The sequence below is a fragment of the Oryx dammah genome, unplaced genomic scaffold (genome assembly GCF_014754425.2).
Source record: "Oryx dammah isolate SB20612 unplaced genomic scaffold, SCBI_Odam_1.1 HiC_scaffold_16, whole genome shotgun sequence".
In the NCBI taxonomy this organism is placed as follows: domain Eukaryota; kingdom Metazoa; phylum Chordata; class Mammalia; order Artiodactyla; family Bovidae; genus Oryx; species Oryx dammah.
The window spans coordinates 8,510,435-8,528,942 of record NW_024070200.1 but is presented as its reverse complement, the minus strand read 5'-3'; the positions used below and the strand labels follow the sequence as shown (position 1 = coordinate 8,528,942).

The following is an 18,508-nucleotide window of genomic DNA, read 5'->3' as shown; positions in this document are numbered from 1 at the left end:
GGTTTTCAATTGAATTGTTTTTCTGTGATGTTGTATTAATTAAGAAACAAGAGAGTCCCTGAGCTTGTTACAGTTTGTGTTTAGGGTTTTTGGAGTATGAAGTAACAATTTGGTGTTTTTGGAAGGGTGATGGGGAAGAGCTGTCTTTATGTTCTCCTACTGAACAAGACTTCACTGAGGAATTAGAAAGTACAGAGAGACAGTGACCTAACACACATGAAGATTTTGTGTGTGTGGAGAGACATTATCCTCCTTATCCCCAGGGGCGGTTAAGTATTCTCCATAGTGTAGTAGTGCCAGGGGTCAGGAAGATGAAAATCACCAGTAAGTTTCGTTTTTCTCAGAATCATCCCCCTAAACTATTAAATCATCCTACTGAACTATTAAGAGTAGCATTGTTGGCCTTAAAGTCACTCTTGATACAGTAAAATATGGTTATATTCTCACACTCATGATTTATGCAGCACCTTGTCATGATTAAAATATGTGATTCTAATATTGCTTCTGTGGAATCACGTGATCTCCTCGACCACCGTCATCTTTATAGCAGTTTCCAAAAATGTGACAAAATATTAGCACTGATTAAAAGTTGAAAATTGCTTAAATTTCAAGTTAGGTTGATCTGTGAAGGCCTGGTATTTTATAGAGCTTATAGTTTGTTTATCTTGTATATAAATTTGCATGGAAAGTGTTTTGTTTTTTTGTCTAATGTACAGTGTTACTTGAAATAGTTACCTTTGTGCTCCACTGGCAAAACGACTAATTTTTTATTTGCTTCAACAGAATCTTCCACAATCTGTAATTGAAAATGTTGGTGGGAAAATTTTTACATTTGGATCTTATAGATTAGGAGTACATACAAAAGGTAAATACTGTTTTAATTATCTTGAGAAAGAATACTTTTAAAATTAAAAAAAATTGTAACAGCACATCCATCTCAGTTACTTATGGTGTATTGTTATACAACTTAGGTTTGTATGGAAGTACTTCAGGAAGCCTAAATTTGATAAGAAGAATGATATAAAGTGATGCCTTCTATACCTGTATTCTTCAATGTAGTATTGAGTAAAATAAATTTATGTTTAATAGAATTACCCATATTTTCATTGTTGAATAACCACAAGTGGTTAGTGGCTATCATATTAAAAAGTGCACATAAAGTACAATTTTTGCCATTGGGGAGTGATTTTGGGCAGTGCTGCTCTGTATATCATTTGGTCTACCTGAAGAATATCAGTTTGGAAATCAGAACAAAAATGAATTAAAGTTTTGCGGGGGAAATCCTTGGATTTCCTTTTTATTACAAAGTCATGAAATATACTTAAGGAAAAAAACAAAAAAAATGTGTATCTTCAGTCAGTATCAATCACTAATAATATTTTCTTCGTTACATTTGTAGGTTTTTCCCCCTGTTGGGGAGAACATTATTGAGGGTTTTTGTTTTTTTTTTTAACTGAGCGTAGTTAGTAAGCCTTTGGTCTTCATGATCTTATTTATTGTTCAATATTCTTATGTAACAGATAGGAGTCTGAGACTTAAAGAGACAATACAACTTGAACAGTTGCTTCTAGCCATCTCCTGGCAGAGCTAGGATTCTAACTCTGCCAGTCTGAGGCTGTAGTTTTCAACCATTAACCACTAACCTCTGTTAAAACTATCTGTCAGGGGAAAGTCCCTGGTGGTCCAATGTTTAAGACTTGGCTTTGCAGTGCAGGGGATGCGGGAGCTAAGATCTCGCCTGCATCCTGGCCAAAAAGACCAAAGCATAAGATCGAAACAGTATGGTAACAAATTGAGTAAAGACTTTTGGAAACAGTTATCTGCCAGTCTAGTATTCTCTGCATTGTGGCCTTATTCCTTCTCCCCACCTCCTGCTACTCTGTGCTGGAAGCAGCGTATTTGCTTTGGATGTTTGCTGTGAACTTTACGTACTTTTCTCCCTTCATGAATACGCCAGATGTCCTGCCTTCAGAGTTAGTGCCTCAGGTATTGAGTCTTTTAAGAAAATGACCATGTTGACCTGATTTCACATTGATCTCCTCTGTTTATGACCCCAGTTACTGGTTTTGATCATCTTTTTTTGTGCTTCCTTATGTACTCAATGCTGGCCTTCTATCAAGTCCTAAATTAATAGCAGCTGTCTTACATGGTCTGCCTTTTTGGATTCTTGCCAGTGGTGCTGCTTGCAGTGTATAGGTCCTGTTTAGGTGCAGGTAGGAGCCTGGAAGCAGCAGTCATAGTGTACAGACAGTAACTGTATGCTTTTTGTTTCCCTGATGAACATGGCTATGACTAGTGACACCAAGATATTGGGTGTATTCTTGACTAATTCCTTCTCTTACCATAAAAGTTCCCATCTGTGTCAGGTTTCTTTGACTCCCAGTTGACCTGGGCCATTGCAAATAGAAGTTGCTTTAGGAAAAAATATATCCCATCAATTAGGGTCATGTTTTTATTATACTGACTGGTAGCTTTTCTTTTTCTTTTTTTTTTAAGGAAAGGGGTGCAGTTTTAGAGGCTTATTACTGTCAAATACTACCATGATAAGGTGCAAAATAATTTTCTTGTAATACTAATTAGTAGTTGGGCTTAATTTTTTTCCTAGGTGCTGATATTGATGCATTGTGTGTTGCACCAAGACATGTTGATCGAAGTGATTTTTTCACCTCATTCTATGATAAGTTGAAATTACAGGAAGAAGTAAAAGATTTAAGAGTACGTAAATGTTCTGGGTGAAAGGGGAGGAGTTAAAAAAGTCAGTTTAGTCAGTTGCGTGAGTTTTTTATGGTGTAGCTATCAACTTTATTGAACTCTTGTAGTTTGCCAGACCCTTTTAAGCTAAAGATAATACATGCTTGTATTTTATTCTTTACAGCAGTCTAGAAATCATAAATCTGTAATCTCATGTACAGAGTAGGAAATGAGGCAAACAAAATAAACGCTAAGCAACTTGGCCATCATCATATATCATAGTAGCAGAGATCAAGGGTTTGAACCAAGGCTTGTCTGATTTAGGATTCTAGTGTCTTAAAGTATTTACTGAGAACCTAGTTTGTGTCAGGCATTATGGTAAATTATATTTAAACAGTTTTTAAGTATTGCATTTATTTACGTGTACTAAAACTCGTATAATTCTAATGTATGGTTTCAGAGACACTAAACTTACTTAATTTTCTCACAGGCTGTTGAAGAGGCATTTGTACCAGTTATCAAACTGTGTTTTGATGGAATAGAGGTAAGGTTCAAATAGACAGTGCTTACTATTGTAGTTTTGATAGATGCAGGTTAAAAACTTGATTTATTTCATAGTTTTGTAATTGGTGAGATGGTGTGATATTAATAAGAATTTTTTAAAATGGAAATGGTAACCTGTTCTTTTATAACGTTTAAAGAGACTTGTGAAACTAGAAGTTAAAATACAGACAAAAATGTACTGACTTTGAAATGCTTGCTGCTGCAGAACAGTTTCCTTGATAGGTTTTCCATATGCAGATTCTATGTACTTTTAATCTCACTAAGGCAGTCCATGGGTCACAAAGAGACATGACTGAGCTACTGAACTGAACTGAAAGCAATATAACAATGTATTTTTGCAAATAGAACTTTTCCTTGACTTTCATTTAAGTGAAATATGTAAGAAGTTGAGAGAAATTGTGGCCTGATGTTGTGTGTGCTGAAATGTTTTCTGATAGAGAGGGATAGCTGAGCTTAGTCTCTTGAGGTGACGTGCCGTTTTCTTTGCTGTCTTCAGCGTGACACGACAGCAGCTGCAGCATTTGTCACGTTACTTCCGCACACAAAATGGTGCCGGAGCACCACTGAGAGTGATTCTAGTTGTGAAGTTCTACAAGCTGGAAGGATAATACTTCACTTTTGAAAAAGTGGTTTCTGTAATTGCTGCATAAGGTGCCTAATATATATGACTAATACGTTGACATAAAATGCTAAATTCAGTAAAGGGTTATCAAATTCAGGCAGTTTTGATTTACTAAAGTGAAAGTCGCTCAGTCATGTCTGACTCTTTGCAACCCCATGGACTATACAGTCCATGGAATTCTCCAGGCCAGAATACTGGAGTGGGTAGCCTTCCCCTTCTCCAGGGGATCTCCCCGACCCAGGAATCGAACCCAGCTCTCCCTCACTGCAGGCGGATTCTTTACCAGCTGAGCCATACTGCTGTCAATTTATTAAATATAAAAAACAACCTGGAACGTAGGTGATGCCTTGTTTTCCCAAGGTTTTTTTTTTTGGTGGAGACCCGCCTCATTGTGTAAACTTTTCAGAATGGAGACAAAAGTCAAATGGTTAGTTGAAATATTTAATGTGTTTGTTACCACTGAGTTGCTTTTTGAGTTTATATTTTTCCATTCTTTAAGCATGTAGTCTTTATTGAAAGTGAAGTCGCTCAGTTGTATCCCACTCTTTGCGACCCCATGTCTGTAGCCTATCATGCTCATCTGTCCATGGGATTTTCCAAGCAAGAGTACTGAAGTGGGTTGCCATTTCCTTCTCCAGAGGATCTTACAGGGATTGAACCTGGGTCTCCCCCATTGTAGGCAGACGCTTTACCGTCACCAGGGAAGTCCCTAGTCTTTTATTATTTCTGTCTAAATTGGGGGAGATACTAGATTTTGGTTTCTGTATCATTGGAAAATTAGACTATACCAAAAACTTGATTTTTGTAGTTTTTTTCCTGATCTTATAGGTAGGTGCATGTTTAAATGACTTTTCACAGTAAGCTCTTAAAAGTATACCTTTTTAAAGTGGTCTTATAAAAAGACTTGTTTCTCTAGCAGCAGAGTTTGGAACCATGAAATCATGCTCTCAGGAATAATTACCATCTTTGCCAAGTTTTCTTTTGCTTCCTCTACCTTTCCTTGAAAAAAGGAGAAAAAAACCGATTTTGTCAGTAGCATTCTATGAATAGACCTCAAAATTAGCCAGTTTTTATTTCTGTTAATCAAAACTAAGTTGGAGAAATAGACTGTAATATTATAAATACATAAGTTCATAAATACAAGAAGCTTCCCGACATGTTTATTTGGGCCAGATTTAATCATATTAGCCTTATATTTGGGAACCTTTTAGCATATAATCATTACACAGTTTACGTATTAATGGATGGAAACTTAAACAGTTAACTAAGTAATCCAGTATGTATACATTTAGCAAGGGTAGTGAATTAAACTCAGTAAGTATGATTAAAATGACAAGTAACTATTTATAAAAGTTCAGTTTAGTATTACCATGTTTTAAGATCTGGTTAAAATACCTATGGTAAGAATTTTGTTTGAACTTTTGGAATTGTTATATCAACAGCTGATGAAAAGATTCTGGTTTTAAGGAGTATTAAGTGTTTTCTTTTTTAAAGAAATGTCTTAAAACTGGTTTGGAAAAGAGTAGTACATGCATATGTATAACTGAATAACTTTGCTGTACAGCTGAAACTAATACAACATTGTTAATCAACTATATTCCTGTATAAAATTAAAAGTTCAAAAAACAGTTTGACAGATACGGAATGTTAAATTTTTTTTTTGTTTTAGATTGATATATTGTTTGCAAGATTAGCACTGCAGACTATTCCAGAAGACTTGGACTTAAGAGATGACAGTCTGCTTAAAAACTTAGATATAAGATGTATAAGAAGTCTTAACGGTATGTAAAAGCCTACTTCCTTTTACATAATAGCAGTTTTGGTCAAATATGAAATGGCTTTCAAATCAGGTTTTGTAATGAAGCTTTTAATAGCCCTATTATTTATCTGTGAGTCAAATAAAATGAGCTTTTACTTAATAGACTGCAGTGAGATATTTAGTAATTTGTTGTACTCATCGATGTCTTGCACTATTATTTCTTTGCTCTCTGGAACTTTTAAATACTGTCTGACATTTGTACTCTGTTGCTAGAGGTTTAGGTCTCACTGTGTAACTCTGTTTAAATTTTGATCCCGATAACCTTCATAACATTTTCATAACGTTGCTGCATTTGAACACTTACTTTAGCATTGCTTGTTACAGTGCTCTTAAAGAACAGTTCTTAGAGACTTAAGTGGATCATGCTCTATTCAGTGTGTCTGAACTGGAAGACATTTTAATTCTGGGTTGAAAGTTTGAGATGAAGCAGAGTACAGTTCAGATTCTTTAGGTTAGTGCTTGTAGTGCCTCTTTATTAACATTACTGATTTTACCAAGCAGATTTTTATTTAATTTGACATTAGTCTCAGAAAATTTAAAATAAATACTCTGATTAAACCTTTGATGATTTTTTTTTTTTCTTTTTACTCCTATTAATCAGGTTGCAGGGTAACCGATGAAATTTTACATCTAGTACCAAACATTGACAACTTCAGGTTAACCCTGAGAGCTATCAAACTGTGGGCCAAACGTGAGTTCAGAATTTGTTGGCTAGCTTATTAAACATGTTTAAGCTTTTGTTCAACACTAACTTTTCCTTTTTGCTTTTCCCTATCAACAGGCCACAACATCTATTCCAATATATTAGGTTTCCTCGGTGGTGTTTCCTGGGCTATGCTAGTAGCAAGAACTTGCCAGCTTTATCCAAATGCAATAGCATCAACTCTTGTACATAAATTTTTCTTGGTATTTTCTAAATGGTATGTGTTTAGATTATATTAAAATAAAATTGATTGTAGACACTGAAGTTTAGTCTTATTTCTATGACATTTCTGCAGCTGGTCTCAGATTCAAATTTAAGTTCACGATGTAGCAGTGTAGATAGCCTTGGGAGATCATGTTGTATATAAAGTGACAAGCCTAATTCTGTTCCTTTTGCCAGCTTTCCCAGGGTAGTAAGGCAGGTCCTGTTTGTACTTCCATGCGTAAACCTACTCTCCAAATAAACTGAATTTTAGCTGTAATGTTTGCTAAAATCCAGTGAGTTGATAGGTTGGGATATTAGTTACTTTGGATAAAACTTGGCACCTCATTTACTCTTTGAATTCTTCTAAATCTGTAGACCGTTTCTCATGGTTGTTTGTTTTGCTTTCAGCTGCCCATTTATCTTTGGTAGAATATTAAAGATATAAATGTTTATATAACTTTTAAGGGTAACTATAAGTGCTTGAAAAGCAATTGATTATCCCTTTGAAATTAATTATTAACCCAGGAAAGGTTTTTTTAAAGCTCTTCCTCATTTAAGCTTGGTCACATTTGTCAACCGTTATTTAGGTAAGAAAGATTGCTATTTCATATTAGTTGCTTTGACCCAAAAGGTTAGAGTTCTTGGTTTTTAATCCAATTGATCTGAAAGCTTTGTTTTCCGTATTTGTGTCAACCTCTCTACCTTCTCCCTCTAAAATAGTGTTTTAGTAGTTTTATAAAAATTAAGTTATTCAGAGACAATTTATAATTAGAGCTTTGTCACACTTTTCAGAACACACCCTGTAATTTATGGATTTGATAACATTTAATTATATATAACCAAAATTGGTGAGAAAAATGTCAGAATTTCTCTTAATGCTGCACGTACATAGCAAATAACATTTTTAAGAAGCTAATCTTGATACTGTTTGGTGCAGTCCATGGGTTCGCAAAGAGGCACAACTTATGAATGAACAGCAACAATAATCTTAATACTAAAGGTGCCAACTGTTTTCCAGTTTTTAATCTCTTCTATAAAGACTGGAGTAGCTAAGTCACAGGACACAGCTTTAAAACAGTGTGTTGACATCATTACTCATATTCATGTTAATAACCTTTAGGTCATGAGATAGAGATTATAATTATTCATACTCCTTTGCCTGTAATGAATTAAGCTTTTCATCCTGGGTTGTCTTTGGAGCTAGCATAAAGCTAGGTTTTTGTCTTTTCATGGGAGATTCTATCCTGTTCAACATTGAGATGAACACATCAGATTGTCTTGAGGGTAGTACTTTTTAATTTGAATAGTGCTTTATCAGTTCTTTGAGAGGTAGAGAAGATGTTGGACTTCAGTCTGAGAAAGCTACCAGGTGGTTGGAGTTAATTTCATAGAACAAAATTAATCCAAATAGTCTTAACGTCAACAGAGGAGTAAAAAGTTATATGTACCAAGAGTGCAAAATGAATGAAGAAGAATCACATTCACAAATGCTGTATGTTTAGCAAAATACGTGTAGATGGTAATATCTAATAGTCTTATCAAGTGCTACAATCTTTTTAAACAGGGAATGGCCAAATCCAGTCCTATTGAAACAGCCTGAAGAATGCAATCTTAATTTGCCTGTATGGGACCCAAGGGTTAGTGTATTATTTTTTCCCCTACAAATTCACACTGTGCAATAATGGGTAGAAGTCATCTGCATAAACTGAGGGAGACTTCCCATTCTGTTACGCATGAGTGGACATGTTCGTATCACATTTTCTTTTTAATCTCAACTAGAATTGTCCTCTGGTGTGAGAAGCATAATTATGTACCCTGGAACCACATTTAATTGTACGTAGTTTATAATATCAAAGTCACTAACAATTTATATATAGAACTACCTTGTAAGTCAAAGTTGTGTGGGCATTTGTGCTTAAAAAAATAATAATAAAAGGATACTAAAAATCCCTGTATTTTTTTTTTGTTCGATCTAAATATTCTGTTAAAATTGGGTTATTATAGGAAAACTGTTGCTTAATGTTTAATCATGACAGATAACGTCTAAACAATATCACTTCAATTACTATGATGTAATTGTAAAAATTGGTTTGGCGAATTCAGATTACAAAAGCATGGTTGGGCTGAAGAGGAGCCTCCATTCTGCTTTTTTGGAAGTTATGACCTTCACTGCTAACTCAGTTTAAATGTTAACAACATGCACTTTATTAATGGATAAAAGAAATTTAGGTTTGTAAGGTTTTCTAGGTTTATAAAATTCTATTTATCTACACTGTTTATTTTTTCATTACAGTATCAAAAATATTTGCAGTTTTAAGCCTTGTTAATGACATCAGGTTGTGTATTTTCAGGTTTTCCAAACCTCAAGACATTTAATTTGGGAAGGATATGAATTTACAATTTTTTCTGTTTAAAAAAATGCCACTTTCATCATTAGTTATATGGATTAAGATTAATAGTTATTACATTGTTTTGTTATCTTTTAAAATTATACCAATATGGATAATGTAGTTGTACCCTGTGTTAATAAGCTTCTACTCCTGATAAGTTAAGGGTATATTAAAGACTAAGTTTCCAGCTTGTTTAAAATTCATTTTACACAGAACATGCTGTAATGTGATGTTTCTCAAAAATGTAATTGTGTGTGCATCCCTATTTCTGTTGTTGACAAGAGAAAAACTAAACATCAGTAGGTGCCAGTTAGAACCTTTATTTTGCTCAACAGGCTCACTGTTTCTAGTAAGGTCACCAGAGTAGTCATGCCCAAATGATTGAAACAACCCATTAGTTAAGACCAAGTCACAGTTTCTGTAAAGAATTCCTTAAAAAAAAAAAAAAAAAAAAAAGCCTTTTTTTTTTTTCTTTCTCAACTCCAGCTATGAATGAAATAAAATTTAATCATTGGTTCAGTTTAACAAGGGGTAAAAAGTCCAAGTATCTGTTGACTATGTACTTGAAGAAACTGATTGGCTGTTGTTGTATGTAGGTAAACCCCAGTGATAGGTACCATCTTATGCCTATAATTACACCAGCATACCCACAACAGAACTCCACGTACAATGTGTCCGTTTCAACACGGATGGTCATGGTTGAGGAGTTTAAACAAGGTAAGTTTTTATCCTTATGCTCTCCTTTATACAGGAAGGATTTACATACCATTGTTCACCCAGTAATCGGGTATTCAGTTAAATGGAAGAAAGCATTCACCAAAGTGGATTCTGGTGTTATTAATTACAGATTATATTTGAGAATTGAAAAACTCAGTTTAATTTCGTTTAAGCAAATTATTCTTGATTATATATTGGAAGATTTAACATTTAAAGCTGTGTCCTTAGCTGGGCCTTTATGGTTTAGTGCCATACTATTGCCATGTGAAATTTTAAATAATATCAGTTTCTTTCCATTAATTGATATGAGAGGCTTTTAGCAGGCTGTTTAGTTGGAAAAAGTTTTGGGTAGGATTTTGGCCACACTGCCCACTGTTTTGGAATAACCTAAACTTCTGAATCCTATGAGTATTGCTAATTTGAAGGAGTAGCTATGGTAAATGGTCTTTGAGGGTAGTAGCTTGAACTGGATTATTTACTTTGACACAAATCAAGGAAATAGAATCAGCTATATGACTGCCAACTTCAAACGCAGATTTGTAAAGTTGTTTTTGTAGTCTAAAGGGGTTCTTCATGGGAAGATGTTCCTGTCCTTTTACAGGAAATTTTTTTAGAAGGGCAGGAAAGTTTATGGAAAAAAATTTGTTTTTCCTTGGGTAACTCAAGTGCTTCAGTTTTAGGAGAGAGGCATTCTATGAGCATGGCATTTTAAAGTAATGGCAATTTTCCAGAAACATGGATCTCAAGTTCTCCAGCTTTTTTTGTTTTTGAAGAGTGGACGTATGTAAGATTCTTTATGCTGTAGAGTTTATAGACTAAAATTGCTGTGTTAAAATTATGATTTTAGGATTATAATGAATGCATGTGGTATATTTAAAAGATCTTTAAAATTCTAGATTCTTAGACTGAAGCATGCAAATATTTTAATATGTTTTTAATTTAGGTCTTGCTATCACAGATGAAATTTTGCTGAGTAAGGCAGAGTGGTCCAAACTTTTTGAAGCTCCAAACTTCTTTCAAAAGTACAAGTATGTATTTTAAGGCATGTCGGACATGTTGCTCTCTTAAGTATTGGTTTTAATGGTAGCATATGTGACATCTCTTGCTAGACTAATGTAGTTTGAATTTTCCTTTAAACATCTGTACAAGTTTTCTTCTTGTCACAAAGGGCATACTGTTTCAGAAAACATATTATTTTATCAAGGTACAGTGTAGTCCCTACAGTTTTGCTGCTGATGTAACCGAATTTCTGCATTTGTAGCAACATCAGTTCTGAGGGTTTGCTAGTCATCACCAAAACTCTAAATCTGTATACGTTGGCAAAGGAGTGAACTGTTAAAATCTGTAGTTAATATTCTCTTCTAAGTAATTATTTTCATCCAGTTCTGGAAGCTTATTCTTAAGATTCTCTATAATACAGGCAGAGCTAATAAAATGTCAATATATATAGTCAGCAAAATGTTTTTAAGTCGTTACAGCACATGATTGGCCTACCATTTCCCCCTACTGTTCATAAAGCCCCTCAAGTATTTCTACAAATATTTTCATGGAATCTCAGTGGGTGTCATATTTTTTACTAATGGTTTTAATATAATGATTTAATACTTCAGTATAGGTTAATAGCCTGATTGTGTTGGTTTTGATGAAAACTGTAAGTTATAATAAATCTTACTTTAAAAAAAAAATGGACTTGCACTTTTATTTGCCCTGAGCTGAAAACTTGCCAAAGTCCCACTTAAAAAAATTTTTTTTTCTTTAATGCTTGAAACTTTCCTGACCATTTGATCTTATGTTGGATTGTGTTTTGTAATAATCTAAGCAAGATTGCTTTATGCTATTTCCCCAATTAAAAACAAGAATGATGACCTTCATGATGTCTCTGTGTTTTGTTTCTGTATCTTTTGCATGAAAAAGCAATAATGGAGCCAGCTTAATTGTTGTGTTCTGGGAGCACTGCATTGTCAGTAAAAATTTTAAACAGCATAACAGTGAATGTTCTTGCTTACTATTCCCCATAAGTTGTGCTTTTCCATTTGGCGGACAAGTTTGCATCGTTTTTTATTTTAACCACTGTTGAGCAAGTACCTTTGAACATTTAAACTAATAAACATATTTTGATACTTTAAAAACTGGCATGAGAGAGCACATGATTACTTGTAAAGAGAATAAAGAAACTGATCTTGTAGAAGTGTCAGCATCTCTTAATCCCTGAGAATCCAAGATGAAGCTAGATAGATTCTTCTTTTTGTCCCATTTTCTTGTAGGAATGAGAAGTGGGTAGAATGAAGTTCTTCTAAGTACGTACTTAAGTGGTTTCTTTCTCTTTTTTCACTTTAAGAAAGATTAGTGTTGAAGCTGAACAAATCTTGATATTGTCATCTATTTAAATTTGTATTACTAGACCTTTGAAGGGTTTTTTTTGTGTGTGTGTGTGTTTTGACGCTTGTTTAAATCTTTTAAAACTTTTAGGTTACCCTTCAAAATAGTACATGTAAGGTGGTCTGTTGACTAATTATCTTTACTGAATTCTCTTGAAACAAATTATTTTAGGTTATTAAAAACAACTTGAAACATAGAAATGAGGATGTAGCAACAAATAGAGGAAATTAGATAATTTCAGCTGTGAGTCCTGGGGAAAAAAGATTTGAAAACATGACAACAAGCAGCTGATTTTATCTATACTGAATTCACTTATGTCTTTTCTCAAAAATTTTTCCTCTTAAAAAATTTGTAATTTTTACCATTAGACTGAGTATTCTCAGGTTTGAATTTTTCTTTTACTATATTGTATGAAATACCCCAAAGATTAGCTGTTCAACTGAATTGAAATGCTTAAGTTTTTTCTTGTCAAAGTTGGTTAAGCTTATTCAAGTATATCCTGAAAGTGTTGTGTTTGTGTAGGATTCTAACTCATCTGTGGTCTACCTGCCTACCTTTCTTGGAAGGGAGGAAACCAGGAAGGAAATTTTCACTTGTCTTAGAAAGCTTGTGGAAAAGGGATAACATTGCCTTGTGGAATTTTACAGTCTTCAGAAAATACTTTTCATGTTCTACCGTTAAAGATACTCAAGCCAACATAAGTAACCAGCAGTAAAGTAAATCACTGTTGACATAGGAAGCGTGAAGACTTACTTCAGATGTTCAGTTTCCTTAGGAAACAAGGAAGAAAAGGTATTAGGGGAGAAAAACTAAATGTTCTCAGGAATAAGACTAATAATTTCTCATTTCAAGGAGTCTGTACATATAGAATAATTTAGCCTCAGAATGTGTTAAAAGCATTAAGAACAATTAACTCTATAAACCTGAGTTACTTAAAGATGGAATTGCAAAGATTTTTGCCAAAGAGGGAAATTAGATTTTTGGTATAATGTCTTGAGTTGTTACCTACCCAGGGAAAAGGTTCATGTGATGAAATGGCCAGGAAACCTACCTAAAAAGATGCTTTGGGGGGGGGTGAATAGTTGTGAGGTAATAAGAACAACTAAATTAAGTGTTTTTAAAGAGGTTTTAATTTATTTGGTAGGTTTTTATTAGTTGTTTTTTTTTTTTTTTTGAAAACTGATAATCTTTAAATTTGGGGAAAAGTTAATCATTATTGCATTGGCTTCAAAGTCTTGTGAAAGCCATTTTAGTACCTGAAGCACAGTCATGACATTGTGAAATAGAGGATATTATTTTTTGAAGCAGCAACAAAATTAAATATAGTCTAGATTTAGACCTATTTTTAGTCTCTGTGCTCTGATAGGAAACTTATTAATGGCAGGTTATTTCTATTAAACATAATTACTGTGTTTTATATCTCCCACTTCATATTTGCTTAAATGTAGCTGAATCAAGAACGTTTAACGTCAGCATACATACTTGTTGGTTGTTTAACACTTTGAACTATATTTAAACAGATGCCTTTATTGGAAACAATGTGCAGAGTAGACCCCTCCCCTGCCCTGGTCCCTTGGATTTCAGTAAGAACCAAAGTTGAACTCTTCTAAGCTTTAGAACTTTAAATTTTGAATTGCCAATGGGATTATGTTCAAGTGAACTTTATATTTTGCCATAAATAGAGAACACTGTGTATCATTTAAGCTTTTGTTAAAGACTCAGATGGTCATTAAGAGCATCTGTTTCACTAGTGTGGTGCTAGAGTGTTTTGGAGATGAGTTTTGTCCTAATAGGTGAACCCAGACAACTTTGTCTTCTTGAGTTTTTGTGTGCATGCCTGCTTTTTATACTTCGTCTTCTCCTGTTACAAGTTGTTATACTTTCATTTTTTCTCCATACCCCTGCCTCTCCGGCACCCCCCTCAACTTCCCTCCTCCCCATCGGCCCTTTAAAGATTGTTGCCCATTTTCAAACTCCCAGGAAACTGGAACTCAGGTTACTGAGCTTATTAGGGTTTTGATTGACTTAAAAGAGCATTCAGGGCCCTAAGAGAGTTTTCTGTATACGTCAGATGCATGAGCTTTTAGTGCTTTTATGTGACTTTTGACTTCTTTTTATTTGGGCTATCTGTTGTGTTCCATATATTTGGTTTGCTCTAAATAATTGCTGAACAAATTAAACTGGTAAAGGAAAGGAAGTATTGGTCTACGGAGTTGGACTGGATATTTACTTTTCTCTCTGCATGTTTTCATATTTATGTGTATTATCTCTGTTAACCTTAAGTTTATACATGAAGTTTATTTAAAATTGTGGTCATACTCTGACTTTTCCAACTAGTATCTGGATTCAGTAATGATGTCAGTTTGCTTTCTGAGGTAAAGTTTCTGGTGAGAAGTTTGACTTCTGTCACCTCTAAAATGGGTTTTGCAGAAAAGTATATTGGATTGAAATTTTTTTTTTCAGTCTTACGAAGTTGAGTTACACTTTAGTTTTAAATATTTGTTTCAAAAACATTTAAAAATAGATACTTGGTCATGATGGCGTTTTCTGAAATGAAAACTTGATTTTGTTCTAATTTGAATGGAATTGAATTCCACATAGAAATCACATTACTTTGTTACTCTCATGTTAAAGATGTCTGCTTCTTTGTTACTGAAATTCAGTGTTTGGAAAAAATCATGAGGCCTGACTTAAGTATTCAGTTTAATTTTTGCTACCTTTTAATTTGAATTAAAAAGCATAATGTATTGGATACTATTTTTGAAATTACTGATGTAATATGTGTATATTTAGTGATCCTGCTTTTGTGGCTAAAGCCTTGGTGCTTTATTTCCATCAAAGCAATTTTGCTTTAATGGGTTATATTTTAGTGAGGTGGCTCTTTAAAGATAAGGCACTCCACTAGAATCATTGAACCAGATTATCAGTGATGTCTAGTCAACGTTTTTGAATTAAGCTGCTTTGGGGGTAATTTTTCGTAAAATTACTTTCTTTTACAGAAGAATTAAACTTGCCCAGTAGTTGCTAAACTTGTGGAATTTAGTGTTTATGATTTTACGTGCAAACTGAAATTGCAGTTCTCTCTTGCTAAATTGATCTATAACTATCACGAAGCTTATTACATTATGGTGTTAATATCCAGCACAAAGCACTTAAATGAAATAAATAGCATGTTGTCTTTATCTTCAAAGGCATTATATTGTACTTCTAGCAAGTGCACCAACTGAAAAACAGCGCCTAGAATGGTGAGTATCAGATTAGACTTTACAAAATAAAAACAGTGCTTCAAAATGAGTCAGATAGCCCCAGAACACAGTAGGAGACGGAAGTCCTTAAAACATCGTTTGATTTTTGTTCATAAATGCAGCTTTACTACTTAAATGGAAGTTTTAATGGAAGTATAGAAATTTGGAGATCCATATACAGCTTTTTTTTTGTTTGTCTTATAGAGATCCATGTATTATTTCTTAACTGTATTTAAAGTGCTTTCTTCTAGTTTACTGATGTTTTGTCTGTAAATATTTCTGGGGATGTCTTTTGTAACCTTCCTAGTTTGAAATGTGACTAGATTTGCTTCTCCCTGCGGTTTTTACTTCATCATTTTTGAGCTAGAACATAAGGTTTTAATTTTATCTATGGGAATTGAAACAGTTGAACTGCCCTTGTGTATTTAAGTTATCTTCATATTATAGCTTTATACAAACTTGATTTTGTGCATTTTGTTTTATTTTTTAATTAAAAAATAATTTTCATTAATAATGAGTGACATTTGTTCAGGGTGGGCTTGGTGGAATCAAAAATCCGAATTCTGGTTGGAAGTTTGGAGAAGAATGAGTTTATTACACTGGCTCATGTGAATCCCCAGTCATTTCCAGCACCCAAAGAAAATCCTGACAAGTAAGCAATCCTCTAAAATCTGGATTCCCCATCTTTTCAGCTTTTGCTCATGGAAGTTTTATAGGCAGTTTTTAATAACTCGAGTCACTATTCTTCTGAGCACATCAGGGTCAGACCAGTGAGTTCGAGTTCTTCACTTCAGCAATATACTTTCTCCCCTTTTTGTAGAGTGGTTTTTAGAATAGCTGCTATATCAAACATCAGTCTTTGCTTTTTGATTGTTTTTTACAAAGTGAAAATGCTTTGGTTTGACCTTGCAAAAATTTGCTTTGTTGTGGATTCTGGGACATTAAAAACATAAGTTACTAAAAGCTGCCTCACTTTATTTTACAGATCTTTTATAGGTTAATTTCCAGTTTGATTGTTGCTGTTTCATTAAGTATATGAAATTCTACTTTGCCTATAACCACTTTATTTGGTGGACAATGGGAGTTTTAATAGTTTGTTTGTTTTTTTTTTCAAAGATCGAAAAATATTGGTAAATAGATCACTTAAGTTGGTGGTGTAATAGAATAGCTGTTACTGTTTTTACAGATTAATTTCTTTTGCATTCATGTAAAAGAGTTGCCATTTGAGTTTTTCATAATTTTTTTTCTGTTGATGCAATCTTAATCATTAAAAGACCTATCCATTCAATAGATGTATCCTTAAATGTTCAAAAGTAGCTGAATCAACCATTATTCTTGTTATTGCTGTGGTCAGACTTCATGCTACCTTTTCAGTTGAGTTTTAAAAGTTTAAGGAATTAAATATTAAGGTCTAGTTAAATATTTATATCTAGACTAGTTTTGTTTCAGATTTTTCTAAATGTCATTAATTTATGTAACTTTCTTGATCATTGTAACATTTGTAACTTTCTTGATCATATGTAACATGTCTTTGATAATTAAAAACAATGGCTATTAGTACATAGATAATGAAGAGGATATTTGTCGTAGGACTCCAGTTTTTTATAAAGCAGTAGAAATACGGAGGGCAGATGTAGAGGAGGAATTTGAGTTTTGATGGAATTTGGTTTATAACTGAGTTTGCTTGTGTATTTGTATTCTGAGTTTTTCCATGTACATCAGATTGTGAAGCACATTGATAACTGTTTTCATGAAATCCTGATAAATTATTGTGATACTCTTTTTATTTTACAGGGAAGAATTTCGCACTATGTGGGTGATTGGGTTAGTGTTTAAAAAAACAGAAAACTCTGAAAATCTCAGTGTTGATCTCACCTATGATATTCAGTCTTTCACAGATACAGGTACATTTCTCCTTGGATAATCAAAACATGTACTTGCATATTTGAATTGTCTTCATTTATACCATGGTAGAATTTGTAATAACTTGGGAATTTGTAATTACTTGGGAATATTTTATAGTGATCATCAAAATAACCTTAATATTTTTGGATTAGGTATTAGTTTCAGTAGTGTCTAATATGTTAAATAATTTTTTTCTTTTGTGGTATACCTAAAATTAAACAGTTGAATCACTTTAAGTTGCCTATGATTACTTTACGAAATTAGAAATAGCCTGGATGTTTGATTCTCTTAAAAGACTTAGTCTATGTCTAATTGCCTTAATAGTCCTGAACCTTAGAAAATTTTGAAGCTAAACTTCGGTGGAATGAGGTTATTTATCCTGTGAATTATAGACTCAAGTTTTAATTCATGAATGTGCTTAGTCCAACTCTGCGGCCCCATGGACTGTAGCCCTCTAGGCTCTGCCCATGAGGATTCTCTAGGCAGGAATACTGAAGTGGTTGCCATTTCCTTCTCCAGTTCATGAATAGGGAATACGATATGAGTTACATTTTGGATTGACCTGAGATGCAAGGTGGTATGGTTTAACTAAAACTTAGTACTAGAAGTAGTTGGCAGAAGCTAAGGCTCTACAGAAGTAACAAATCATGTAGAGATACTTGGACTAGAAAATTTTCTGTGCATTATACCTCATTGAACTGCTTATCACAGTTTGTACTCATGAGCCATCAAGATTTTATAGCATATTAAAGAAATATTGGGGAAAGAAATATTTGGTTGTCCTGTATCTTGAAACATTTTAATGGAATACTTTGTGGGATTTTCTAACAAAACAAATGTAACATGTTGAAAACTCAAGTTCTTGCCCTTTGTCTCCTTTAGTGTTAAATCTTTTTAATCTCAGGTGAGAAATGAGATCTGGCAGCTGTGAATTTACAGCTGCTCAAGTTAGAAATCTAGCAGTCTTTGAATCCTGTTTTCCCCATACTTGGTATTAATCTATTAAAAAAAAAATCTTGTCCCTATTTTCAGAGTACATTGAGATTCTTGCTACTATTTGCTATTTCTACTGGTTTTACCCAAGCCTCTTATCATTGGTCTTTTGGAGTACTTCCATTGTTGTAATTTTCTTATTCTGCCCTTCATCTGTTCTCAGTCAGCATCCAGATGATACTAAGCTAAATCATGTCTCACCTACTAAAAGCATACCCTTCTCACTCTGAATCAGTCCATATCCTTACTGTGCTTTGCAAACCTTTATGTGACCTA

General features: G+C 33.7%; 1 protein-coding gene across 9 annotated transcripts in view; it reads left to right on the top strand.

Annotated features, from left to right (window-relative positions):
• PAPOLA (poly(A) polymerase alpha) overlaps window positions 1-18,508 on the top strand; it is a 54,375-nt gene that overhangs the window by 17,532 nt on the left and 18,335 nt on the right. For all 9 annotated transcript variants that reach the window (XR_005723939.1, XR_005723937.1, XR_005723938.1 and 6 more), the window contains exons 4-15: window positions 784-865; window positions 2,606-2,715; window positions 3,182-3,235; window positions 5,547-5,658; window positions 6,298-6,387; window positions 6,478-6,616; window positions 8,168-8,240; window positions 9,590-9,710; window positions 10,654-10,738; window positions 15,281-15,334; window positions 15,867-15,986; window positions 17,129-17,238. Coding sequence is in view for 6 of the 9 variants with exons in the window: in XM_040257077.1 (XP_040113011.1) it covers window positions 784-865; window positions 2,606-2,715; window positions 3,182-3,235; window positions 5,547-5,658; window positions 6,298-6,387; window positions 6,478-6,616; window positions 8,168-8,240; window positions 9,590-9,710; window positions 10,654-10,738; window positions 15,281-15,334; window positions 15,867-15,986; window positions 17,129-17,238 (1,150 nt within the window). In the remaining 3 variants the exon portion in view is untranslated. The remainder of the gene's footprint in view (window positions 1-783; window positions 866-2,605; window positions 2,716-3,181; window positions 3,236-5,546; window positions 5,659-6,297; window positions 6,388-6,477; window positions 6,617-8,167; window positions 8,241-9,589; window positions 9,711-10,653; window positions 10,739-15,280; window positions 15,335-15,866; window positions 15,987-17,128; window positions 17,239-18,508) is intronic.